Raw genomic sequence first — 12202 nt, 5'->3', positions numbered from 1 at the left:
AGGTGAAGAATCTGATGGGACGGTGTGGATTTCATAATCGTTAAGTGTTTTGTCCCACGTTCGAGAGAGTGGTTCCGGTTGGTACCTACGCGAGGAACGTAAGCGTTTTATCTTCTTCCGCAGCCGCCCGGAGTTCGTTTTGCCTCTGTGACGACTAGGGATACATTGCATCTCGCCATTCCGAGACTGTCCGACGATTTGAACCGTCCATATTCTCTTTACTTCTATAAATAATTCATTATTCCATAACCACGCTTCACTGTTGATCCTAACCTTCGATTTCTAGAGTTGAATGAAAACCATTGAAAATTTCCTTCCTATTGTGCTAATTTCGTATTATTGTAAAAACCATATTTTCAGCTTAACTTTCCTAATATATGCTTTATATATATGGATTACATAACTTCTACGGTTCAGATTATTAGAAAACTCATCACATAGGCCCCAGTGCGCAGAGACACACGATGAATCATAAGTCGCGACGGAGGCAAAAAGAACTCACCGCACTGATATAAAATGCCCAACAGCTCTCTCTCTCTCTCTCTCCGTATCGACTCGACTCTTCTAAACTCGGAACGAGTGGAATCGGTCTGACTCTCTCTCTCTCTCTCTCTCTCTCTCTCTCTCTCCGTATCGACTCGGAAAGAGTGCAATCGGTCCGACTCTCTCTCTCTCTCTCTCTCTCTCTCTCTCTCTCTCTCTCTCCATATCGAATCGACTCGGAACGAGTGGAATCCATCCGATTCCATCCCTGAGAGAAGAACCACTCATGGAGTTCCTCGACCGAGGGATGGAACTGAAGGAGATACAGAAGCTGGAAGGCCACACCGATAGGGTTTGGGGGCTGGCGTGGAATCCGGCGACGGGAGCTGCTGGGATTCCGTCGATGCTGGCTTCTTGCAGCGGCGATAAGACGGTCAGAATCTGGCAGCAGAATCTCTCCGCCATGAAATCAGATGCATGGGAATGCAAGGTCAGACTTTTTTCTTTTTCTTTTTCTCTTTTCCGTACTTTCGGCAAATGATATTTACACCCTCTGTTTTTTATGCACGCACCTTTTTTTTTTTTTTTTTTTTTCACTTTGGGTGTTTCTCTTTTGTCAACATTTGTGGATTATACTGGGAATATAGGCTCTTAGAAAGGGTGTTTGGGTAAAAAAGATAGACTTTGATACTCTGGCACAGTATGATGGATGATACACGGTCTCTTAGAAATTACTTAGAAGTTTTGTACGTGTCATAGAGTAAGTCAAATTAAACTGTTGAAATCATTGTTCCCAGTTTAGATGTATCGTGAACAAAAAATTGCACCTATTTGATTACCCAGATATCGGATTGGGGAACCTTTATTGGACGGTTAAAATGGAAAAAAAATAAAATCGACGGACCTATTTCAACAAACAAGTGTCCATGAATCAGAGGTTAGGATTGTTCAATCAATCTGATTGTGGGACTTTGACTTAGCTACATTGGGTTCCACAATCTACTCCGTTTAATTTGAGTGAATCTAATGCAGGTGTACAATTTTGGAGTACTTGCATATCAAGCGCCATACACTGCTTGAGAATAATATAATTCACAAAACAAGAAAAAAAGGGGGTTGTAAATGGTTTTCCTTTTGTGGCTTTACAAGTGGTGTACCTCCTCTCCTCATTGATCTCCTGCCGGAATTGGGCATGGCTTGATAATCCTTGATCCGAACCATTCATTGGACAGGCTGCACTTTGGACCATCCGCTATAGAATAATTTCACTGATTGGTCAATCCTCAATGTCTAATGGGTTGAGAGATTTTAATACCACTTGCACTTGAAGAGATCGAGTGGGGGGGTTGCCATATATGAGTGTGAGATCCGGGTGTGCCCTGGGCCATAAATAAGGCTGGTCTGTTCATCAGATGGAACCATATGTAGAGTGGCAAATTGGCCAGGTTGAAGCAAGTCCAGGTCTAGCCCATCATCTAAGGACAAGAGTCATGCCCAGCCATGCTCATGAGCTAAGGAATTGGTATTATACTGCGTGGGGCCCACAAATTCAATACTCAGTCACTAATATTAAATAAGTTGGGGTGGGCTGGGCTTACTTTTTTTTTTAATTATTATTTATAAATACGAATAACTGAAAAACATTTATTAGAAAAGAAGAAGAACATCAACAAACAACATAAAAAAGCAGCCAACCAAGCTCTCAACTGAGTTCAAATAACAAACAACCCTCATCTCCTGATGACTACAAATAGACTCCCTACTCCCTATTTAGAATGACTGTTTGTTCGCTTGAAAATTCACTTCACCTGCATGTGGGAGAAATGCTCCTCCAACAAGTCACGTAAATTAGTCGCCTCCTCAATTAGGTTGGATGGGCAGTGATCAGTAGTGGCCCACCTGGTCACATTTGTCAAGTCACCCTCTATTATTATTGGAGAAAGGTTGAGTATAACTACTAATTTCACTCCATGGAGAATGGCCACTGCTTCCACAAAGTTAGAATCACACACGCCATTTGGCTCAGAGAACTTAGCTACAGTGACTCCTTGATCATTCTGATGATGCCTTGATCCCTACTGTGCAAGTATTCCCAGAGAGCAGTTGTCAAAATTCCATTTAAAGGATCTAACATGGGTCTTCTCAATCTTACTTCCACCATCAATTCATTCCATCCACATGATAATATGACCTCCCAAGTTGACCAAAACAGATTCTTTGGATGCCTTTCATTCTTTTATCTACTTTACTCCACTCCACAATCACATTAATATCTTCCAAATGATTATATTCACAGAGCTTAATTTCCCCTTAAAGATCCTACTATTTTTTTCTATCCCCAAACACCAAAGGGTTGCTTGAATAGCTAGTTTGTAGAGGAATTGACCAATTAGCCCCATGGTTTCAGTCCACCTTCTCCTGGAAAGAGCTAAATTTGATATCGGAATCATCCACACAATGCCTATAGTAGTTGCTGTGGACTTGATGTATGCCCATGGCCCACAAGCCACAGGCCTACGGCCTACTTAGGTCCACCTAGGCCCAATGTAGGGCCCAACAATAATGTAAGCCCACCGTAGGCCCAATATGTGCTGCTTTTTTGGACCATTTATTTATAGATCTGGAGCTTAAATCAAGGATTGCAATATACTGTTTTTGGAAGATACAGTGGCTGATTTAAAGATCCGATTGGGGGGGAAGGGGGGGTGGTTGGTTGTTGTAGGAAATAATTAATTCTAACAATTTTCTTAGTGTGAGTTTTTCTCAAGTATTGCAATAAGTTTGATATGAATAAAGTTTTCTCTTTCTCTACTCAAATATTCTGGTGAGTGTAATTCTTGTTTACTTCTTTGTGATTTTGTGTCGATATCTCATTAACTCGATAATTGGGTTGCACCATTTTGTTATTAGAGCGGGTTATCATTAGGGAATTGTCAACTCTATATCATCTCCTAATGGCTTCGAAGGGGTTCGCACAAGAAGAGTTTGCGCAAATAATCTAATCCATGCACTCGCGGAGCGGGTAGGTCAACTCATGCATGCGGTGGGCAATCTCACTAGTCAAGTGTGAGAGCTTTGACATGGAGGGAATCCAGAGATTGAAGTTGGAACACGTGAACACGTAGGGGAAGGTCTCCACCAATGTTCTAACCAACAACGGGCGGCCCCGGCTTACAAAGACACCAATAATCTAATCCTTTGATTGTTGGAACATGACATGAAACCCATAATTGAGGTAGAAATTCCAGAAATGACAAAAAGATCCATAGAGTCAAAGAAACAGGATCCATAGAGTTAAAGAAACAGTTGACATCTGAAGTAATCGATGCATTAACATTGGAACTAAACTTGAATTCACCAATTATAGTTGAGGGATTCATTGATAGTGGCCTTCACATTCATATAGACATGCCAATGAGTCTCAACCCTCAAATTAGAGTAGCTTTGCAAAAGATGCCATTTGGCATGAAAAACGAGGCCAATGTTGCAGAATCCACGGAGAACTTTAAAGTTACAACAAAAAAGTTGGCACTCACAAAAAAACAAGTGAATGAGACATCATTTATAGTGGTCTGCAACAAAGGTTATGCCAAGTCGATGTTTAGGGTTGCACCACCAGCTTCTACCAAAGAAGAAGAAGATTTGTTGTAGAAGTAGTACAAGTCCAAAGGTTGAGTTTGGTTTCCTACTCAAGGACGAGTTCTTTCAAAGCCAAGGAGAATTGATGTAGGCCCATGACCCACTTAGGCTCACAACCTACCTAGGATGACAGCATGCCATAGGGCCCAACAATAATGTAGGCCCATAACTCACCATAGGGGGCCCAACATGTGCTAATTTTTGGATTGTTTATTTATAAATTTGGGAGCTTAAATCAAGGATTGCAATTTAATATATTTGGAGGATACTGGGGCTGATTTGAAGATGTGATTGAAGATATAGGGTTGATTTAGAGATGTAATTAGGATTTTCTATATTTGTTTATACTATTGTTAGGCGTTTACCATCTTAGGTAGATTAGATTGATTTAAAGTCAACTATGATTGGTTTGAAATCAGTCTCTTAGTTGGGGGGATTCTCATTAGATATTCACTTAAGAGTTTATAAAAAGGGTGGTGGTGTAGGAAGTAGTTAATTCCAATATTTTTCTAAGTGTGAGTTTTTCTTAAGTATTGTAAGAAGTTTGATATGAATAAAGTTATTTCTCTCTCTCTACTCTAATATTTTTGTGAGTGTAATTCTTGTCTACTTCTTTGCAATTCGGTTTCAATATCTCAGACTCGATAACTAGGTTGCACCAAGACCACAAAGTCCATGCAAAAGAGCAATGCAACAACATATGGTCTTCCTCTAAACTAAAACACATGACACATTTGTTAGGCAAAGAGATGGTTATGGGTCAAGATTTTATTAAACTCCCTGCTCATCAAAAGGCATTAATTTTCAATGGAATTGTAGCAAACCACGCTCTTAAGTGCATGCTTTAGAAGGCTGTGCTCCACAAAAAAGGGCTAAAAAGGACAGAACCAAAAATCATCCATATGCTTAAAGCTACTATGTCTTTCTATCAATACCAAATCGAGGAATATAAACCTCCTCGAGCATTGCTGACATCTGAGTTAGCATCACAATCTCCTCATCTTTGAGATTACAGCTGAAGGCTGGCACCCATATAATATTTCCGCCAATATGCTAATAGAAATTACTTTACCTCTCTCTAGAATTTCCTACAAAATGGAACCCCACAACATTGTTGATCTTCCTAGAAGCGAATCCTGTCACCCACACTGATCCTGAATTTGATATGGCTGGAGAACATGCTATGAACAACATAAATTTATCTCTAAATTGCTGACCTGTATCTCTTGCTGGCAGTTCACATCCCACCCATGTTTTCGTATGCCGTGTTTCACAATAAGGGCTCGATTGGGAGCTTGTAAATGGAGGTAGATGAGAAATGGAATTGGAGGTAAATGTATTGGGAGTAAATGGCTTACACAATTGTGTTTGGATGAGAGTAAATGAAATGGATTTGAGTCTATTTGGATGGGAGTAAATGAAAGGCAGACATGTGCGTAGCGACACCTTTGTTTACACGTGGGACTCTCCAAGGGAGCTCAAAAAGGCATTTCACCCCCATTTACTTCCAAATCCTCTCTCATGGAGAGGATTTCATTTACATGCACATTTACTCCCATTGAATTTCATTTACATGCATTTATTCCCATCAAAACACACCTCAAATACCATTTAGCTCAATTTACTTTTAATTCCACCCATTTACCTCCATTTACTCCCCATCCAAACGGCCCCTAAGGATACTCTTGAGACTAGACTCCTTCTTGCTACCAATTCTCCACCGCCACTTGCTTAATAAAGCATTGTTAAGCTGGTTGATTTGTTTGATTCCTGGACCACCATTTTTAATGGGATTACACCTCCTTCCAAGTGACCAATCCTAGTGTCATTCCATAAGACCTTTTGAATAAACTCAAGCTTAGCAACGACTTTGGAGGGTCATTTCAATAAAGAAATGGGGTATAACGACACATTAGCAAGAAACATCCTTGGTCAATGTTATTTTGTCCCCCAGAGGAAGCATCTTACTTTTCTAGTTAGCCAACTTATGGTTGTGTCTTTCAGTTAATGAGTTCCTAACCTCAATAGCTGGTCTACCAACATAGAGAGGAAACCCTAAAAGCTACATTGGAAGAGCTGTCATACCACAACCAAACTCTTGAGCCATAGATTCTACTTCTGAGCTTTCATTGACAGATATGCTACTTTGTGAGAGATTTAACCTTAGCTCAGAAACAATTTCTTAGCAACAAAGAATATCTCTAAAGGTTTGGGCTTCTCCAATAGTACCATCTCCATATAAGACCATATCATTGGGTGTATTGGGCATGAGAGGCCGAAATGGAGCATTTGTAACTACCATCCATTGAATCAAACTGATTTACAAAGCTTTCTTCATCATGCTCCTCAGACATTCAACAAAGACCATAAATAAGAAGGGGATAAGGGATCCCCTTGATGGATTGCAACCACTTCTGAAGAACCCTTTAGGTGTATTGTTAGTCTGTTATGGAGGGAAGGCGTAAACACAGGGCTAGAACTGTGGAGGGATGCCTTATAATCCAAAGGTTTTAAAAATAGTTAGGCTAAAACAGAGAATATGGAATGCTATTTTAGCAACGATAGTACTGGAAGTGGGGTATTATTTAAGATTGCTGACCAAGAACAAGAAGTACCCCAAAATGACCATTTTCGATATCTTGGGTCAATTATTTATGAGAGTGGAGAGATTGAGAAGGATGTTGCTCGTTGAATTCATGATGGGTGGAAGAATTGGAGATGTGCCTTTGGAGTTTTATAGGATGACCGGCTATGTTTCCATACTTTATGGGACAATGTTAGGTAGATAAGGACACATGCTTATAGGATGAGCATAGCGGAAATGAGGATGTTGAGATGGATGAGTGGCAAGACAAGGATTGAATTAGAAATGATTGCATTTGAGGGAACTTAGGAGTAGCACTAATAGGTGATGAGATGAGGGAAAGTGTAATTAGATGGTCTGACAACATGTAACATAGACCAAGAACTGTATTGATTAGGATGAGTTGGTTCAAGTTGGAGGCTCTAAATGGGCAAAGGGAAGGCCTAAAAGGATGCTGGTGGAGGTAGTAAGAAAAGGCTCGAGGACTTATGGTTTGACAGAGGATATTGTCCATGATAGAGTGGAATGGTGGAACAAGATTCGTGTAGCTGGCCCCAATTAGTTGGGAGTTGGGACAAGGCTTATGTGATGATGATGATGATGATTTAGGTGTACCATTGATAGAAAATGGAAAACCATGAAGAAGAAATGCACATTTTGATCCATCTTCTCCATCCATCTTCAAAAGCCATTCGCCCAAGTAGATAGTCACGAAATTCTACTTTACCCAGTCGTAAGCCTTTTCCATGTCTGCTTTAAATAGGAAACCGTTGCTGCCATACTTTGTCATTCATCCACCATTTTGTGCTCAATGAATGGCCCATCCAAAACCATCCTCCTTGCCATGAGTTCTTAGTTTCAGTTGTCCTTGTCGACATTTCCTTTGGTTTCCGTTGGATCTTTTCCTCTATTTATGGTCCTTGCAAAGTGAACAAAAGGCATGTATTCTGTGAGGAGCTGAAATCTATCCCTTCTTGGTGGTTAGTCCCGTGCTGCATAGGGCGTTTTCAACTTAGTGCGCTTCAGTTACGAGAAATCCCAGGGTACGAGAGTTACCAGAAGCATGCACGATTTTTCTGCATGGATTTAGAGCTTTGACTTAGTTGATATTCCTATGTTAGGGGCCAAGTTCACTTGGTCTAATGTGCGTTGCCTCCCGACATTGTTGCGGCTCGACAACTTTCTGGCTTCTTCCGACTGGGTGTCTAAATTCCCATTGGTCCAGATTCAGGTTTGCCCAGAGTTGCGTCTGACGACTCTGACCACAAACCTATCATTTTAAAGATTGCGTCTGAAAGTTGGGGGCCCAAACCATTTTGGTTGGAGCTGATGTGGTTGGAGGATAAAGGGTTCAAGGAGACGGTGTCTGGTTGGTGGCGTTCCTTTTAGGTGGTGGGCTCGGCTGGCTTCAAGTTGCATGAGAAGCTGAAGCTTCTCAAGGGCAATTTAAAGGAGTGGAACTGGGAAGTGTTCGGGGCTAAAGAGGCTAAGGTTTCAAATATCCTAGATTGACTCCATGCTATCAATCTTAAGGAGGAAGGGGGTGAGGCCTCCCCCAAAGACATTGTAAAAAGAGGGCAGCGGAGGTGGACTATTTCAAATTCTTGAAGGAGGAAGAAATTAAGTGGAGACAGTGTTCGCATGCTTTATGGCTGAAAGAAGGAGATAAAAACATGGCCTCGCACCTTCAATTTGTGATGACATGCTTATTATTTGTAAAGCAGACTCAGGGATGGTGGAAGACTTGAGGAAAGTGGTGCTTTGCTTTGAAGCAATTTATGGGTTGAAAATTAACATAGGGAAGAGTGAATTGTTGGGAATCTGCTTGTCAAAACATGAGACCCGTCGTCTGGCATCCTCCTTCGGTTGCAAGGAAAACTCCTTTCCCTCATCATATTTGGGTCTCTTGCTTTGTATTGGGAAACATGCGATTCATCTTAGGACAAGGTGATAGAAAGAATCGAGAGGAAACTAATCAAGTGGAGAAGCTGCTATCTTTCTCTCAGTGGCTTTGGCGTTTCGGATCAGAACAAGATTGCTTTTGGTGGGAAAATATTAGGGAAAAAAAGAATAATAAGATATTCAAGAATCTAGCAATTTTTTATTTTTATTTTTATTTATTTTTGTATTTTGGACATGCATATGATGGTGTATTGGATTATTCTTTTTGATGAGAATGTCATTCGTGGGTTCGACTTATTGAAGATCAACTAAATGGGCCCTAATTGAACACAAATCAAGAATGATTTGGTGAATTATGGCTCATTACATTGAAATACAATAAAAAGAGATTGAAATATAAAAAAGAAAGTGAAGGTTTACCCTTATTTCCAATTTTTCCCATAATGGTTCAAAGTTGTTGAAATTGAATTTCTCAAACAATCCGAAAGAGAAGGTATTTTCTATTTTTTGATTTTTTTTTTTTTAAATTTTCCAATATTTAATATGGAGTTTGGACTTGCCTTGACTCCGTCGCTGGATGAAAATGTCGACAATATTACCTTTTTATCGGCAATAAAAGGGTGGATGTTGGCTAGAATGTCACTTGTGATAGCTGGCAACAGCAACTTATCGGCGATAATTGCAAAATGTTGAAAAATCCGAAAAAATCGTTGAAAATTTGCTGATATCTGGAAGAGACACGACATATGTGGTGTTCGATTTCGGAGAGCTAGTGATACCGAAATTATCGGCGGCAATTCGATATTGTCGCCAATAACTAAAACACTGGGTGATGCCCAATAGATGCAGTGTGTGTAAGGTGGGATTGGAATCTGTGGTTCATTTATTTCTTCACTATGAGCTGGCCGGATCAGTTTGAGCCTTCTTCCTAAACACATTTGGCATCAGCTGGGGGTTTAACAGAGACACGGAAGATGCTCTTTGTATCCAGCTTCATGGCTCATTGAAAGGAGAGAGAGTGCATGATGATCATCCACCATTCTCTGACAATGCAAGGTATGTTTAATTAAATATCATCTCTCGGGGGTTTTTTTTTTTTATTTGGTGGGGGTGGGGGTTTTTCTCTCTTTCCTGCTTTCCATAGCAATGATCATCTCGAACATGTGCTGCCTATGTTTGGGAGCACTGTCTATCTCAACTTCAAATGGCTTGGGTGGTGCCGCAATTTGTGTCAGCCCTTCTTTGCCTTCTTTGGGTGTGGCATGGCGGGGGTGTGTCTAAGAAGGCTAGGCCTATTTGGAACCTTTTTCTGCTCGCCATTGGGGGCAAGCGAAATAGACACCGGTTTTGAGATTCCACAGGCTCTTTTGATGCTTTACTGCTGTCTATTAAAGTGAATATTTTGGAATGGGCTTCTGCTTTGAAAGTTGACACAGATTTTGTTAAAACTATTGTTGGGATGTAATCTATTAGTAGTGTTCTCCTCGTTGTATTCTTTTCCTGCTTGTTTGCAAGTGGGCCTTTAATTTAATAAAATTCCCATTAATCCTAAAAATAAAATAAAATCATGCTGATTATATTTTCTTCCATAGTTACATTCTCATTTTCTATGAGCCATCATAATACATATCATACATTGAAAAAATTCTTATGTCAAAATTTTTAGTAACTGGTTTCTGGCTACTTATCGTACAGGCTGTTTTGGAAGAAACACATACCCGGACTGTCAGGTCTTGTGCTTGGTCACCATCAGGGAAGCAATTGGCTACGGCAAGTTTCGACGCTACCATTGCAATTTGGGAGAATGTTGGAAATGATTTTGAATGTGTTGCATCCTTGGAGGTATAATTCTTGTACATGTGATACTCACAGTTTGATGGTGGTGTCTGCTGCACTCTTTTGCACCCAATAGTTTGTTGATTCTCATTCCTGTGTGTATAGGGTCATGAAAATGAAGTCAAAAGTGTATCATGGAATTCATCTGGTTCTCTACTGGCCACTTGTGGCCGAGATAAATCTGTTTGGATATGGGAAGTGCAGCTAGGGAATGAATTTGAGTGTGTTTCGGTGTTGCAAGGACATACGCAGGATGTGAAGATGGTGCAATGGCACCCATTTTTGGATGTTTTGGTTTCTGTCAGTTATGACAACTCTGTTAAGGTATGACTGTTGGGAGTCATTTATATGGACACAATGCATTTAAAGTATTACATGTTTGCCCTATAAAGTTGAAAAGGTTTTCTTGTTGGGGATGGTGCACATGGTTTGATTTATATATTGGCAGGTTTGGGCAGAGGATGGCGACAGCGATGACTGGCACTGTGTTCAAACGTTAGGTGAATCTAGCAGGTATTGAAATGGTAACATTTTTTTTTTTTTTTTTGTTTTAATAACTTGTGTAGTTTCTTTAGGGGGCATTTGGTGCATGGGTTTAAATGGGATTAGGTGGGAGTGGGTTTTAAGATTCCATGGATCGTTGCAATGTCCTGTTTGAGACTCACATAAGGTATGGGTTGTGAAGCCCCTTCTTGGAATCAGCGCCGGGGCAAGGGTTTCTGCAATCCTACTTTGGGTTTCGTGTGGCTAGTGGTCGGTGCTATGTGGACCCCACCATGATGTATGTGTTTTATCCATGCTGTCCATCCATTTTGAAATATAATTTTAGGGCTTGATCCCAAAAATGAGGTAGATATAAATCTCAGGTGGACCACACCATGGGAAAACAGTAGTGATTGAATTACACCATTAAAAACCTCCTAGGGCCAACTGTGTGGTCCACTTGAGATTTGGATCAAACTCATTTTTGGGCTCATACCATAAAATGACATGGAAGAATGGGTGGACGGCATGGATGAAACACATACATCATGGTGGGGCCCACAGAGCACCGACCGGTAGTGGCAAGATGAGTAGCCAATCCGTTTCCCAAACATGAAGTGGGATGACCTCCAAGCCATGGGATTAGACGACAATCCCTGACACAGTGTAATCATTACATTTTGGTAATTCCATCCCACTTAAACCCATCTAATCCCATGCTCCAAACACCCCCTTAGAGAATGGAGTTACTGCCATCTTCTTGCTTCTAGTTTATTAGTTGGTTCCTGTACCTGTGATATCTACACTAAAGTTAATATTGTTAATTGAGGTTTTTATAAGCTATCAGGATTTGAAAGGTGGATTCTATGGTATTAACATGATTAGAACTGAACTAGTCCTCTGCAAGTTGGGAAAGCACATGGCTGGACGACTGCAGGATTCATCTGTTTCATTTCACTGATCTGAGGGGGTTGGTATTATTTGCTGGATTAAGTGAATTACTGACATTAGGGGTCTAAATGTTTGACTGATTTATGGAGTGCCGTACAGCTTTGCTATAAGTAAAATCATTTATTGATACTCCTCATTTCAGAATACTATACCATTCCATAACAAGTTGAAGCAGAAAATAGAATCCTAGGAAGATTAAACAAACAATTCTAAATAGTTTTAATCCATTTCAGGCTCTGTGTTGTGGGAATTCACTTCCTGTTTGTAGGTCTTTTACTTTTGATAAAATCTTCATTATTGCCTCAAAAGTGAAAAAAAAGAAAA

The 12202-nt window shown here is 40.4% G+C and overlaps 1 protein-coding gene across 1 annotated transcript in view; it reads left to right on the top strand.

Annotated features, from left to right (window-relative positions):
- Window positions 1-620: 620 nt before the first annotated feature.
- LOC131235541 (protein CIA1) overlaps window positions 621-12202 on the top strand; it is a 46488-nt gene continuing 34906 nt past the window's right edge. Inside the window, exons 1-4 of the mRNA XM_058232732.1 lie at window positions 621-973; window positions 10304-10450; window positions 10550-10768; window positions 10893-10957. Coding sequence (XP_058088715.1) covers window positions 770-973; window positions 10304-10450; window positions 10550-10768; window positions 10893-10957 — 635 coding nt within the window. The 5' untranslated portion in view covers window positions 621-769. The remainder of the gene's footprint in view (window positions 974-10303; window positions 10451-10549; window positions 10769-10892; window positions 10958-12202) is intronic.

Source organism: Magnolia sinica, chromosome 19, assembly GCF_029962835.1.
Source record: "Magnolia sinica isolate HGM2019 chromosome 19, MsV1, whole genome shotgun sequence".
NCBI lineage: Eukaryota > Viridiplantae > Streptophyta > Magnoliopsida > Magnoliales > Magnoliaceae > Magnolia > Magnolia sinica.
This window is presented reverse-complemented; position numbering and strand designations above follow the sequence as displayed.